General features: G+C 47.1%; 1 protein-coding gene across 1 annotated transcript in view; it reads right to left on the bottom strand.

Annotated features, from left to right (window-relative positions):
- Positions 1–15,590, bottom strand: part of gli1 (GLI family zinc finger 1) — a 140,732-nt gene that overhangs the window by 43,276 nt on the left and 81,866 nt on the right. Inside the window, exons 3-6 of the mRNA XM_064969209.1 lie at positions 9,115–9,341; positions 8,844–8,933; positions 8,470–8,668; positions 7,998–8,145 (exon numbers count right to left, since the gene is read on the bottom strand). Of these exons, the coding sequence (XP_064825281.1) occupies positions 7,998–8,145; positions 8,470–8,668; positions 8,844–8,933; positions 9,115–9,341 (664 nt within the window). The remainder of the gene's footprint in view (positions 1–7,997; positions 8,146–8,469; positions 8,669–8,843; positions 8,934–9,114; positions 9,342–15,590) is intronic.

Below are 15,590 nucleotides of genomic sequence, written 5' to 3'. Positions count from 1 at the left end.
GGAGTTCACCAAATCAATCACTGGTTTCATCAATAAGTGCATAGATGACGTCGTCCCCAAGGTTTGTACATACCCCAAACAGAAACCACGGATTATAGGTAACATCCGCACTGACCTAAATTGTGGAGCTGCTGCTTTCAAGGAGCGGGACTCCAACCCTGATGCTTTTAAGAAATCCCTCTATGCCCTCCGACGAACCATCAAACAGGCAAAGCGTCAATACAGGACTAAGATTGAATCCGAGCATGCGCTGACCAACTGGCAAGCTGGCAAGTGTCTTCACTGACATTTTCAACTTATCCCTGACTGAGTCTGTAATACCAACATGTTTCAAGCAGACCACCATAGTCGCTATGCCCAACTGGATCCTGGACGTCCTGACAGGCCGCCCCGGGTGGTAAGGATAGGTAACAACACATCTGCCATCATGATCCTCAACACGGGGTCCCCTCAGGGGTGCGTGCTCAGTCCTCTCCCGTACTCGGAGAGTACAGCTGCACCATCGAGAGCATCCTGACGGGTTGCATCACCGCCTGGCCCTGCTCGGCCTCCGACCGCAAGGCACTACAGAAGGTAGTGCATACGGCCCAGTACATCACTGGGGCCAGCTTCCTTTCATCCAGGACCTCTATACCAGGCAGTGTCCGAGGAAGGCCCTAAAAATACAACCTTCCCAGCTCTGCAGATTTTGTTTGTCAAGGAACAGAATCATTACATCACTGTTTTGGTACTGTTCATATGTAGCTTGTTTTTGGTCGCAGGGCCAGGAATGGCTGAAGAATTGCAACGTTTATCTGGAGCTAACTCTGCAAATAGCACTGCTGGGTGATTTGAAAAGTCCTAGTCAATCGATCAATAATATAATAATACTTTTAGCAAAATGTATATTTAATTTACAATATTTAGAAACTATGAGAATAGAAAGGTTCAGAAGTTTTGTGAAACATCTGTCAGGATTTGGCCAGGGTTGTTCCGGGTTTTGGTCACTAGATGCCCCCATTGTGCTTTTTGACCTTATGTTTTTTCCCTTGTTCCCCATTATTATTTGCACCTGTGCCTCGTTTCCCCTGATTGTATTTAAACCCTTTGTTTCCCTCAGTTCTGTGCTCTGTGTTTGTATGTTAGCACTCAGCCCTAGTGTTCTGTGTATTCTTGTCGATTCCGGTGGATGCTCTTGTGGAATTCTGTTTTTGTTTTTGAGTATCTCTTGGTTTTTTTTTGTGCTATTCCTACCACCTTTTGGATTTGCCTTTTTGTATTGAAGGACTTCTCCTTTTTACTTTATTAAATACACCGTCTTAAGTACTGCTGTGTCTGCCTCATCTTCTGGGTTCTGCTGACTATTCGTGGCTCAGTTGGTTAAGTGACTGTTTCTCACTCCGGAGACCCAGGTTCGTAACCGGGTCCTGACAGAAACACAGAGCCAAAAATGAACCCAGAGGCAGCCAGTTCCCAGGACCTTTTTGCCATGCTGTCCCACCACCAGGAGACTGTCCAACGCCACAAAGCCGCCCTGGTTCAGCAAGAGGCCTTAATGGCTAGACATTCTCATCTTCTGTCGGAGATGCTGACTTCCATTAAGCAAATATCTGATCGTCTTACCCCGGCAACAGTTCCCGTCCCAGTACCTCAGATTCACGTACCCATGGCAGTTAACCCCCTGGCTGAACCTCGTCTTCCACCTCCCCAACGGTTCTCAGGTGATCCAAGTGCTTGTAAAGGGTTTCTCACCCAATGTTCTCTCTCCTTTGAGCTACAACCCTCGTCGTTTCCCACCGACCGGTCTAAGATCGCTTATATCATCACCCTGCTGTCGGAAAAAGCCCTGGCCTGGGCTACTGCTGTGTGGGATGCCCATAGTTCCTGCTGTGCCAGCTACTCTGCCTTTGCTGAGGAATTCAAACGAGTGTTTCAAGGCCCAAGCAGTGGTTCTGACTCAGCCAAACAGCTCCTGACTCTCCACCAAGGTTGGCGCAGCATGACGGACTATGCCATCCAGTTCCGCACGGTGGCAGCAGCAAGTGGCTGGAACAACGAGGCGCTCACGGTGTGCTTTCTGAAAGGCCTTTCCGACACTATCCAAGATGAACTGGCCACTCGGGAACCACCGGACAATCTCGAGTCCCTGATCAAGTTGGCCTCACGCATTGACCATCGTCTGAGAGAGAGAGAACTCAACCGTAGACCTCTAGCCCCTATCAGTCCCAGCTCCGAGTCCCCACCTTTATCCTCGCTGGCTCCATCGGAACCCATGCAGATTGGACGCATCTCCCAGGCTGAGAGAGACCGCCGGATGAGGGAGCGACGCTGTCTATATTGCGGCAAACCGGGCCATTTCCGTTCCACGTGTCCCGGGCTCCAGGGAAACGCTCTGTCCCGTACAGACCGGGGGAACTGTAACGGGAAACATAACCTCCTCCCATCCGTCCAACTCCCGTCTGCTCAGTCCAGTCACCCTCTCCTGGGACAACCACAAGCTTCACCTTCAAGCCTTGGTAGACTCTGGAGCCGCAGGTAACTTCATGGATGGTGTCTGGGCGAAGGAGAATGGCGTTCCCTCTGAACCTCTAAGTGAACCCATGAGGGTCACTACATTGGATGGAAGCCCTTTGGGATCTGGACTTGTCACTCATGTCACTACCTCCTTGCGACTTTCAGTTTCACAACACCAGGAATTGATGAACTTTCATTTGATCTCCTGTTCCGAGTTCCCCCTCGTCCTTGGATACCCCTGGCTTCACAGCCATAACCCTCACATCGACTGGTCTATGGGCACTATCAAGCAGTGGGGTCCTACGTGCCAAGCTACTTGTATTTTCCAGAATTCCCCGAGTTCTACTCCCGAGTCTTTAGAATCCATCGACCTGACCCGAGTTCCCGAGTGTTACCATGACCTCAAACTGGTGTTTAGCAAACAGAGGGCCACCATGCTACCACCCCATAGACCTTACGATTGCCCCATCGACCTGTTTCCGGGCACTTGCCCCCCAGGGGTCGGATCTTTCCCTATCTCCACCCGAACGAGCTGCTATGGATACCTACATCAAGGACGCTCTGGAAGCAGGCCTCATGCGTCCATCCACCTCCCCGGCGGGAGCAGGGTTTTTCTTTGTGGCCAAGAAAGACGGTGGATTACGTCCTTGCATCGACTACCGGGGACTCAATGCCATAACCGTCCGTAACCGTTACCCGCTACCCCTTATGGCCACAGCCTTCGAGCTGCTCCAGGAAGCAGTTGTTTTCACTAAGCTTGACCTGCGGAACGCATACCATCTTGTGCGGATCAGACCTGGTGACGAGTGGAAGACCACTTTCAACACGCCTACTGGTCACTATGAATACTTGGTGATGCCCTTCGGCCTGACCAACGCCCCAGCGGTGTTCCAAGCGCTCATAAACGATGTGCTTAGGGATATGCTTAATATATTTGTGTTCGTTTACTTGGATGACATCCTCATCTTTTCGAGCTCCCTTCAAGAACACACTAAGCATGTCAGACAAGTACTCAAACGCCAACTGGACAGCCATCTGTACGTTAAGCCGGAAAAATGTGAATTCCATTCATCCCGAGTACAATTCCTGGGATTTGTAGTGGAACCCGGTCGAGTCCAAATGGACCCCAGGAAGGTAGGGGCGGTAGCGGATTGGCCCACCCCCAAATCCGTTAAGGAAGTTCAGCGTTTCCTGGGCTTCACAAACTTTTACCGCAAGTTCATCAAGAACTTCAGCTTGGTGGCAGCCCCTCTCTCAGCTTTAACCAAGGGTGGCAATGCAAGGTTTTTGTGGGGAAGAGAAGCTGAGACGGCCTTCCAAGGACTCAAGCAGCGCGTTCTCTCTGCTCCCATCCTGATACTACCGACTACGGATGAACCATTTGTGGTGGAGGTAGACGCATCAGAGGTTGGTGTTGGAGCTGTCCTGTCTCAGAGGGTGAAGACAAGAAGCTTCATCCGTGCGCTTTCTTCTCACACCGGCTTACCCCGACTGAGAGGAACTACGATGTGGGGATCGTGAACTCCTAGCGGTTAAGATGGCATTGAAGGAATGGAGACACTGGCTCGAGGGGGCTTCTCACCCGTTTCAAGTGCTTACGGACCACAAAAATCTGGAGTATATCCAGCAGGCGAAGCGGTTGAACTCTAGACAAGCTAGATGGTCTCTTTTCTTCAATCGATTCCAGTTTATCCTCACCTATCGGCCCGGGTCGAAGAATCTCAAACCGGATGCCCTGTCCCGAGTCTACGCTCCTGCCATTCGAGATGACACGGACATGCCTGTCCTTCCTGCTGCTAAGATTGTGGCTCCGATCTCGTGGCAAGTTGAGGATACCGTGAGACGTGCTCAAGCTAGCGAACCGGACCCGAAAGGAGGTCCTGCCAATCGGTTGTTTGTCCCCAAGGCAGTGAGGACTCAGGTCCTTCTGTGGGGGCACTCCTCTCGCCTCACCTGTCATCCGGGCGTAGGTCGCACCTTGGAGTTCATCCAGCGTAAGTTCTGGTGGCCTACCATAAGAGAAGACGTTGCCACTTTCGTCAATGCCTGTCCCGTGTGCTGCCAGGGCAAATCTTCTCACCTCCGCCCTCAAGGACTCCTTCACCCTTTACCTGTTCCCCACAGACCCTGGTCCCATATCTCATTGGACTTTATTACTGGACTTCCTCCATCCCATGGCAATACTACTATCCTAGTCATAATCGACAGGTTTTCAAAGGCGGCCAGGTTCGTCCCTCTGACTAAGTTACCTTCTGCCAAGGAAACGGCTGAGTTGGTAATTAATCATGTGTTCCGAGTCTTCGGCATTCCTCAAGATATGGTTTCTGACAGAGGTCCCCAGTTCGCCTCAAGGTTTTGGAAGGCCTTCTGCCAACTCATGGGGGCTTCTGCCAGTCTATCTTCAGGGTACCATCCGGAGTCCAACGGCCAAACAGAGAGGATGAATAAAGAGCTGGAAACCACCCTCCGATGTATGACTCGTGACAACCCGTCCACATGGTCATCCTTTATTGTTTGGGCCGAATACGCGCACAACACCTTGCGCTCCTCCTCCACTGGTATGTCCCCGCACGAGTGTCAGTTTGGCTATGCTCCTCCATTGTTCCCGGACCAGGAGGCAGAAGTCAGAGTGCCTTCAGCCTTGAAGTTCGTCAGACGCTGTCGGCTTATGTGGAGGAAGACCCGTCTTAATCTTATGCGTTCCTCACAGAGGTACCAACAACAAGCCAACAGACGTCGCCGTCCCGGGCCTACCCTGCGCCCCGGCCAGAGAGTCTGGCTCTCCACAAGAGACTTACCTCTACGGGTGGAGTCTCGCAAGCTGTCCCAAAAATACATCGGCCCCTTCAAGGTTGCCAGGAGAGTTAACCCATTGTCTTATCGCCTACACTTACCCAGATCCCTTAAGATTAATCCCACATTTCACATTTCATTGTTAAAACCTGTTGTTTTTTCTCCCCTTGTCCCGGCAGACAGACCTCCCCCTCCGCCTCGTGTCATTGGAGGCCAGCCGGCTTATACCGTCCATCGGATACTGGATTCCCGCCGGGTGCAGCGGTCCTGGCAGTATCTGGTGGACTGGGAAGGCTACGGTCCCGAGGAGCGCTCCTGGGTTCCTGCCAAAGACATCCTGGACCCTGACCTCATTCGTCAGTTCAGGGCCCTCCACCCTGAGAGAGCTGGTAGGAACGTCAGGAGCCGTTCCTAGGGGGGGGATTCTGTCAGGATTTGGCCAGGGTTGTTCCGGGTTTTGGTCACTAGATGCCCCCATTGTGCTTTTTGACCTTATGTTTTTTCCCTTGTTCCCCATTATTATTTGCACCTGTGCCTCGTTTCCCTGATTGTATTTAAACCCTTTGTTTCCCTCAGTTCTGTGCTCTGTGTTTGTATGTTAGCACCCAGCCCTAGTGTTCTGTGTATTCTTGTCGATTCGGGTGAATGCTCTTGTGGAATTCTGTTTTTGTTTTTGAGTATCTCTTGGGTTTTTTTTGTGCTATTCCTACCACCTTTTGGATTTGCCTTTTTGTATTGAAGGACTCCTTTTTACTTTATTAAATACACCGTCTTAAGTACTGCTGTGTCTGCCTCATCTTCTGGGTTCTGCTGACTATTCGTGGCTCAGTTGGTTAAGTGACTGTTTCTCACTCCGGAGACCCAGGTTCGTAACCGGGTCCTGACAACATCACAGCACAGTTGAAAAATATATGGCAAATAGAAGGAAAACAATTGTCTGTGTTAAGAGAGATTGTAGGGGTTGAATGGAGGGGAAGGATGGGATTAAAAACAAACAAAGATAACTGTAAAAGATAACTGTAAAATTCATTGTGTTCATAAAATGTTTATAGTATGTCTAAACTGGAAATAGAAGCCTGTGTTGTTATCAAGTCAGTAGTTTACTCAAATTAGGGGATGGGTGGAAGGGTTAGGGGGAAATTTAAAGGAATGTTTATTATTTAAAAAATTATAGTAAAAAATATATACACATATTTTCTTCAGCAGGGACAGGGAAGATGGTTAAAATTGATGGGAAGAAGGATGGAGCCAAATACAGGACCATTCTGGAAGAAAACCTGATGGAGTCTGCAAAAGACCTGAGACTGGGACGGAGATTTGTCTTCCAACAAGACAATGATCCAAAACATAAAGCAAAATCTACAATGGAATGGTTCAAAAATAAACATATCCAGGTGTTAGAATGACCAAGTCAAAGTCCAGACCTGAATCCAATCGAGAATCTGTGGAAAGAACTGAAAACTGCTGTTCACAAATGCTCTCCATCCAACCTCACTGAGCTCGAGCTGTTTTGCAAGGAGGAATGGGAAAAAAATTCAGTCTCTCAATGTGCAAAACTGATAAGAGACATACCCCAAGCGACTTACAGCTGTTATCGCAGCAAAAGGTGGCGCTACAAAGTATTAACATAAGGGGGCTGAATAATTTTGCACGCCCAATTTTTCAGTTTTTGATTTGTTAAAAAAGTTTGAAATATCCAATAAATGTCGTTCCACTTCATGATTGTGTCCCACTTGTTGTTGATTCTTCACAACAACATACAGTTTTATATCTTTATGTTTGAAGCCTGAAATGTGGCAAAAGGTCGCAAAGTTCAAGGGGGCCGAATACTTTCGCAAGACACATATATATATATATATAAGACACATATATATATATATATATATATATAATATTTACAAAACACATATACGGAGGATTGGAAATGATGCAGATAATTACATTGATGGAAGCTTCAATCTATCTGCAATATTAAAGCTGATCTACCCCCTAAAGAAATTAAATTAAAATATCTAAAGCTGATGTCCCCCGACAAACTGAATAGTGAGTAAGTGATGAGCATGAAAACACACAAGACTGATGGCTACAGCTATGTTCTACAAGTACAGATGTAGGATCATAATTTGATCACTCCTTTGTTGTTGAGAATGTTTACTCTCAGCAGGTAATGCAAACTTGTAGCGTATTTGAGTGTATTGATTTCCACTTTGAAATTTTAGACTTGATTTGTCGTAACAAAAAATGTATCCTCCCCTACAAAAATGTCCATTAATTATAATCCACATAATAATTCACATTTATTTTCCTGCTGTAGCATACTGGCTCAAATTAAGATCCTGCATCTATATATTATTCTTCTGGCTCTATTTGTGATATTTTACCTTAACTCACTGGCTTACAAGTGTGCTAGGTAATCAATCCTCTAATGACATCTAAGAAATTGTAGTCTGATGATGTGTTTTGTTAACTTGCACGATCTGCATTTGAAGTTACATGTGATCATACCCACTGCTAGGTAAACAGAGGTTTCTGATGACGAACTGCACGCACAGCTTTTCATGACGCGGCCGGGAAATGGGTCTACTCAAGTACATGTACTTTGGTACAAGCTTTAGAATGTCTCTCTATTTTTCTGTATGCACTCTCTCGAAACTGTTAGTAGCAGGTGGAGCCCATAGCAAGTGTCTGAAGACAATCATAAATAGTCTTACGTGTCCATGTTTTGGTGCGTGGAGGCGGGGGTTGTGGGGGGGTAGTCGGGGGGGAGGGGCGTGGCAGGGTCCAGGGATGTGTCCACCATACATAGAGCTCTGTTGTCTGGACTGGTAGTTCATTGAGTTGGAGTAACCCATTGATGGACTACAATACAAGAGATAGGGGTATCATAAACAGTTTCACAGGTGCATGGGGGCATATTATATATATATATATTTTAGCATCATGATGTTTAAGAATATTACACTGATCACCGGTTATGTTACTGATTTAAAACTGATGTTAACATTTTCATTGGGAAAGTATGCATTTCAATACAAAGTGACTGATACCAAAGAATGTAAAGTAGTGTTGCGTTATGGATGATAGTATTCTGGTTCAGTGTGAGTACAGTGTAATATAGTATTGTGCAATACATTGTGGTGTATATGTCATAGCGTAGTATAGTGTAGGGTCCCTGCTCCTGACCTCATGGCGCCCACAGACAGATGTCCGTAGGAGCTGGCTCCGTTGGGTCCACAACGTGAGTTGACAAAGGCCACCAGGGAGTTAGGAGAGGTTCTGATGACCGTCTGTAGGTCCACGCTGGCGTCAGACAGCGGCGAGATGGACAAGGCACGCTTCTTACTCAGCTTCAGCATGGAGCGAGGCGTTGAGAACCGCGAGCCTGGGGAGGCGAAAGGAGGAGGAGGGGGAGAGAAAAGAGGAGACAGGGAGTGGGGGAGATTGGGAGGTAAAGGATGGGTGAGGCGAGGAGATGAGGAGCGGAGAGGGGGTATTGCAACGGAAGCATTTTAAAGCGTTTTGCAGCGGAAATAAACGCGATCCAGTTATTTTCTTACCGTCTCCCACATGGTCTAATCCCTGTCCATGGGGGAAGCCGTGGTGGGATGACATGAGGTTGTTGTGACAGTAGGGGGTGCTATTACCACCTGGACAAACACAGAGGATAAGAAATAATACATTATTACAGGCTTTCGAACACTGTTTTTTTTCTCAATTCACCAGAGTCTGGAGGAATGGAGAAAATACTAATTGAGATAGAGCCTGTCTTTGGTTATAATGAGGGTAAGGTCAAGAAGTGTTTCACGTGACGCAGGACTGTTGACTCACCGTCAGAGGACTGATTCATGCTGCGGTGTCCCATCATGCTGTGCAGTGGGGGAGCCAGAGGGGGTCTCATGTACTGGTCCATGGGGTTGACACCGGAGTTAGGATTGATTCTGGGGTTAGGGGTCATTGGGTTATACATGTTCCTGCAGTCCTGAGGATGGCCATTGTGGAGCGGAGCATGCAGGGATGACACTTCACTGTAGGGAGACCTTCCTGAAGAAGCAAGGCTAGACATACAGACAGACATTGACGGAGAGACATGCAGAGAGACATTCAGACAGACATGCAAAAAGACAGAAATACAGACAGAGAGGCATCCAGAGGGACACAGACATACATAGAAAGCAACATACCCATACAGACATTCAGTACAAAGAAACCAAGATAACAACTTCTTAGTCACTCCGATGTAAGGGTGAGCCAAGCTAAAGTATGGCTGGTATGTTCTCTAAGTCAGTATTCTTCGATTCTGGTTCTTCTAGCCTAACACTAACCCACCTGATTCATGGTTGTGATCATATGTTGATTGGTTTAATCAGGTGTGTTTAGTGCTGGGCTAGGACAAAAGCCTTGCACACAAGGATTAAAGAACAGTGATCTAAACCAGTGTTTCCCAAACTCGGTCTCGGGGCACCTCCTGGGTGAAGGCTTTGGTTTGTGCTCTAACACTACACAGCTAATTCATTTTATTTTGTAAGATTAACAATACAAAACATACACGTACAAACGACAACATACAGACAGACGCACACAAACATCCACAACATCACCTCTGCCCAGACCCACCTGCTCACACCCCTATCTCCAGTGCCCGCATCACTCTCCGCCACATGGCCTTAAACTGCACCATTTTGTTTCTCTCCATTGCACACACACTTCCAACATTTAGATAATAAAGCATTGACCTTTCCATTGTGTTAACGAAGGAGGATTAGTTGATTTACAGTTTTTAAGTATACATTTTTTCAAGATGATTGATGAGAAAAGTATCGTCCAACCCATCGGTTTATCTCACTATGCACCCCCCCCCCCCCCCCATATGCCATGTCTTGAAATATGCAGACAGATTAATTAAAACTATAATTACATTTTAATACTTATGACAGCCAATCTTCTAAACACACCCATAACTTTTGGACTTTATAGCATTCCCAGAAGGTATGGATTATTAAGTCAGTGTTAGTTTTACACTTATGATATGACACTGATGTTGTGCTAAAGAATTTGTGAATTTTGTCTCTTGTTTAACACATTCTATGCATTAGTTTATACTGGATTAAAACCTTTACAGGATCAGTGGGTCCCCCGCGGGACGGTTGAGCTAACATAGGCTAATGTGATTAGCATGAGGTTTGTAAGTAACAAGGTCATTTCCCAGGACACATCTGATATTGGCAGAAAGCTTAATTTCTTGTTAATCTAACTGCACTGTCCAATTTACAGTAGCTATTACAGTGAAATAATACCATGCTATTGTTTCAGGAGAATGAACAGTTATGAACTTGAAAATGTATTAATAAACCAATTAGGCACATTTGGGCAGTCTTGATACAACATTTTGAACAGGAATGCAATGGTTCATTGGATCAGTCTAAAACATTGCACTGCTGCCATCTAGTGGATATAATCCAAATTGTGCCAAGGCTGGCATAATATATTATGGCCTTCCTCTTGCATATCAAAGATGGTACAAAAGAATGCATGTATTTTTATTTGTATTATCTTTTACCACCTCTAATGTGTTATTCTCCTACATTAATTGAACAAACTTCAAAGTATTTCCTTACAAATGGTATCAAGAATTTGCATATCCTTGCTTCAGGTCCTGAACTACAGGCAGTTAGATTTGGCTATGTCATTTTAGGCGAAAATTTTAAAAAAGGGCCAGATCCTTAAGAGGTTTTAAGAGTACCTTTAGTTAACTGTAATTTTGTTAGTTATGTTCCAACATTCCTGTCATGTCTTATTATGTCTGTTCCTGTCCTTTCTCTTCACTCTGTCTCTCTCTGCTGGTCTTATTAGGTTACCTTCTCTTTCTCTCCTTCTCCAGCTGTTCCTCATCTCCCCTAACTAGCTCGTTCACCCTTTCCCCACCTGTTCCCTTTTTTCCCTCAGATTAGGTCTCTATTTCTCTCTCTGTTCCTGCTACTTTCGGTGTCAGATTCTCGTTTGTGTTTCTCATGCCAGAAGCAAGCTATCGTCTCGTTTGCTTCCTCCTAGTCCTATCCTGTCGGAGTCTGCCTGGCAGGTGCATCCTGTACACTACTAACTATCTTTTGTTTGCACCGTGTCCAGTTCATCATATGCTACGTGTGATCAGCTACCACCGTTCCTCTGTGACCCGCACCGACCCAGAGCGACCTGCAGCCTGTCGCCGCAACCCAGCTATTCATCAGAGGGACTTTATGTTTCATTTGTCGCCCTCTCTGCGGGTATTCTATTGTGCCATTGACAACGTCGGAAGAGGATCTATGCCATTCCTGTTTTTTCATTAAAGAACTCTGTTTCTGTTAAACCGCTTTTGGGTCTTCACTCAAGTACATAACAGAAGAATCTGACCAAGAATGGACCCAGCGGCTCCGGACCCTTTTCACTCCGCCGTCGAGATCCAGGGAGCGATGCTAGGCAGACACGAGGAGGAATTGTCTGCTGCTCGACATGCCGTTGAGACCCTGGCCGCCCAAGTCTCCGACCTCACAAGACAGGTTCACCAACTCCACCTCGATCCACCGCCCACTTCCAGGGTTTCCGAGTCTCCGGAGCCCAGGATCAATAACCCGCCGTGTTACTCTGGGGAGCCCACTGAGTGCCGCTCATTCCTCACTCAGTGTGATGTGGTGTTTTCTCTCCAGCCCAACACTTACTCCAGGAGCACAGCTCGCATCGCCTATGTCATTTCTCTCCTTACCGGACGGGCGCGTGAGTGGGGCACGGCAATCTGGGAGGCGAGGGCTGAGTGTATTAACCAGTATCAGGACTTTAAGGAGGAGATGATACGGGTTTTTGACCGTTCTGTTTTTGGGGAAGAGGCTTCCAGGGCCCTGTCTTCCCTATGTCAGGGGAATCGATCCATAACGGATTATTCTATTGAGTTTCGCACTCTCGCTGCCTCTAGTCACTGGAACGAGCCGGCTTTGCTCGCTCGTTTTCTGGAGGGTCTCCTCGCCGAGGTTAAGGATGAGATTCTCTCCCGGGAGGTTCCTTCCAGCCTGGACTCCTTAATAGCTCTCGCTATTCGCATAGAGCGACGGTTTGATCTTCGTCGCCGAGCTCGTGGAAAGGAGCTCGCGTTCTCCGTTGCCCCCCTCTCCGCATCACTGCCACCTGCCGCATCACTGCCACCCTCCTCCGCCGGCTCGGATGCTGAGCCTATGCAGCTGGGAGGTATCCGCATCTCGGCCAAAGAGAAGGAACGGAGAATCACCAACCGCCTCTGTCTCTACTGCGGCTCCGCTGGTCATTTTGTCACCTCATGCCCAGTAAAAGCCAGAGCTCATCAGTAAGAGGAGGGCTACTGGTGAGCGCAACTACTCAGGTCTCTCCTTCAAGATCCTGCACTACCTTTCCGGTCCATCTCCGCTGGACCGGTTCATCTGCTTCATGCAGTGCCTTGATAGACTCTGGGGCGGAGGGCTGTTTTATGGACGAGACCTGGGCTCGGGAACATGACATTCCTCTCAGACAGTTAAGGGATCCCACGGCCTTGTTCGCTTTAGATGGTAGTTCTCTCCCCAAGATTCAGCGTGAAACGCTGCCTTTAACCCTCACTGTCTCTGGTAATCATAGCGAAACCATTTCTTTTTTAATTTTTCGTTCACCTTTTACACCTGTTGTTTTGGGTCATCCCTGGCTAGTTCGCCATAAACCTTCTATTAATTGGTCTAGTAATACTATCCTATCCTGGAATGTTTCTTGTCATGTGACCTGTTTAATGTCTGCTATCCCTCCTGTTTCCTCTGTCTCTTCTTCACAGGAGGAGCCTGGTGATTTGACAGGGGTGCCGGAGGAGTATCACGATCTGCGCACGGTGTTCAGTCGTTCCAAGGCCACTTCTCTCCCTCCACACCGGTCGTATGAATGTAGTATTGATCTCCTTCCGGGAACTACTCCCCCCGGGGTAGATTATACTCTCTGTCGGCTCCCGAACGTAAGGCTCTCGAGGATTATTTGTCTGTATCGCTCGACGCCGGTACCATAGTCTCCTCCTCCTCTCCCGCCGGAGCGGGGTTTTTTTTGTTCAGAAGAAGGACGGGTCCCTGCGCCCATGCGTGGATTATCGAGGGCTGAATGACATAACAGTTAAGAATCGTTATCCGCTTCCTCTTATGTCTTCAGCCTTCGAGATCCTGCAGGGAGCCAGGTTTTTCACCAAATTGGACCTTCGTAACGCCTACCATCTCGTGCGCATCAGGGAGGGGGACGAGTGGAAGACGGCGTTTAACACTCCGTTAGGGCACTTTGAATACCGGGTTCTTCCTTTCGGCCTCGTTAACGCTCCAGCTGTCTTTCAGGCACTAGTTAACGACGTCCTGAGAGACATGCTGAACATTTTTGTTTTCGTTTACATGGACGATATCCTGATTTTTTCACCGTCTCTCCCGATTCATGTTCAGCACGTGCGACGCGTCCTCCAGCGCCTTTTAGAGAACTGTCTTTATGTGAAGGCTGAGAAGTGCACTTTTCATGCCTCCTCTGTCCCTTTTCTCGGTTCCGTTATTTCCGCTGAGGGCATTAAGATGGATCCCGCTAAGGTCCAGGCTGTCATTGATTGGCCCGTTCCTAAGTCACGCGTCGAGCTGCAGCGCTTTCTTGGCTTCGCAAATTTCTATCGTCGTTTCATCCGTAATTTCGGTCAGGTGGCAGCTCCCCTCACAGCCCTTACTTCTGTTAAGACGTGCTTTAAGTGGTCCGTTTCCGCCCAGGGAGCTTTTGATCTTCTCAAGAATCGTTTTACATCCGCACCTATTCTTGTTACACCTGACATCTCTAGACAGTTTGTTGTTGAGGTTGACGCGTCAGAGGTGGGCGTGGGAGCCATTCTTTCTCAGCGCTCCCTCTCTGACGGCAAGGTCCATCCTTGCGCGTTTTTTTCTCATCGCTTATCGCCGTCGGAACGTAACTATGATGTTGGTAATCGCGAACTGCTCGCCATCCGCTTAGCCCTAGGTGAATGGCGACAGTGGTTGGAGGGGGCGACCGTTCCTTTTGTCGTTTGGACTGACCATAGGAACCTTGAGTACATCCGTTCAGCCAAACGACTTAATGCGCGTCAGGCTCGTTGGGCTCTGTTTTTCGCTCGTTTCGAGTTCGTTATTTCTTATCGTCCGGGCTCAAAGAACACCAAGCCTGATGCTTTTTCTCGTATCCTGTCGGAGTCTGCCTGGCAGGTGCATCCTGTACACTACTTACTATCTTTTGTTTGCACCGTGTCCAGTTCATCATATGCTACGTGTGATCAGCTACCACCGTTCCTCTGTGACCCGCACCGACCCAGAGCGACCTGCAGCCTGTCGCCGCTACCCAGCTATTCATCAGAGGGACTTTATGTTTCATTTGTCGCCCTCTCTGCGGGTATTCTATTGTGCCATTGACAACGTCGGAAGAGGATCTATGCCATTCCTGTTTTTTCATTAAAGAACTCTGTTTCTGTTAAACCGCTTTTGGGTCTTCACTCAAGTACATAACAATTCCCTCCATCTTGTGCCAATATCAGTTATTTTTAAGTCTTGGTTCCAATAGTTTCTATATTTTTCTAAGAGACTGTCAGTTGGATATGCATTCTTTAAGGTTTTGTATATTTTCCCTATCACATGAACATCCTTCTCTGACTCAAATAGGATTCCCTCAATTTTGCTCTGATGTCCAAAACATGTCAAATAGAAAACTTTTAAGTTGCATGTATGAAAATACATTGGTCAGAAGTTGTTAATGCTCTTAGCTTTATCCTTTGAAAATAGACACACATGCTCATCCCCAGAATATGTTCACCTATCTTCAATATGTACCCATCATTCCTCTTTAGTGCATTTAACTACATTGCCTTCAGAAAGTATTCACACCCCTTGACTTTTCCAGATGTTGTTGTATTACAGCCTGAATTTAAAAGGGACTCAATTCAAAATATCCAATAATGTCAAAGTGGAATAATGCTTTTCAATTTGTTTTACAATGTAATAAAAAATGTAAAGCTGAAATTCCTTGAGTCAATAAGTATTCAACCCCTTTGTTATGGCAAGCCTAAATAAGATCAGGAGTAAGATATGCTTAACAAGTCACATAATAAGTTGCATGGACTCACTCTGTGTGCAAGAATAGTGTTTAACATGACTACCTCATCTCTGTACTCCACACACAAAAATCTGTAAGTTTGAGCAGTGAATTTCAAACACAGATTCAACCACAAAGACCAGGGAAGTTTCCCAATGCCTCGCAATGAAGGGCACCTATTGGTAGATAGGTCAAAATGAATATCTCTT

Source organism: Oncorhynchus masou, chromosome 6 (assembly GCF_036934945.1).
Source record: "Oncorhynchus masou masou isolate Uvic2021 chromosome 6, UVic_Omas_1.1, whole genome shotgun sequence".
In the NCBI taxonomy this organism is placed as follows: domain Eukaryota; kingdom Metazoa; phylum Chordata; class Actinopteri; order Salmoniformes; family Salmonidae; genus Oncorhynchus; species Oncorhynchus masou.
This window is presented reverse-complemented; position numbering and strand designations above follow the sequence as displayed.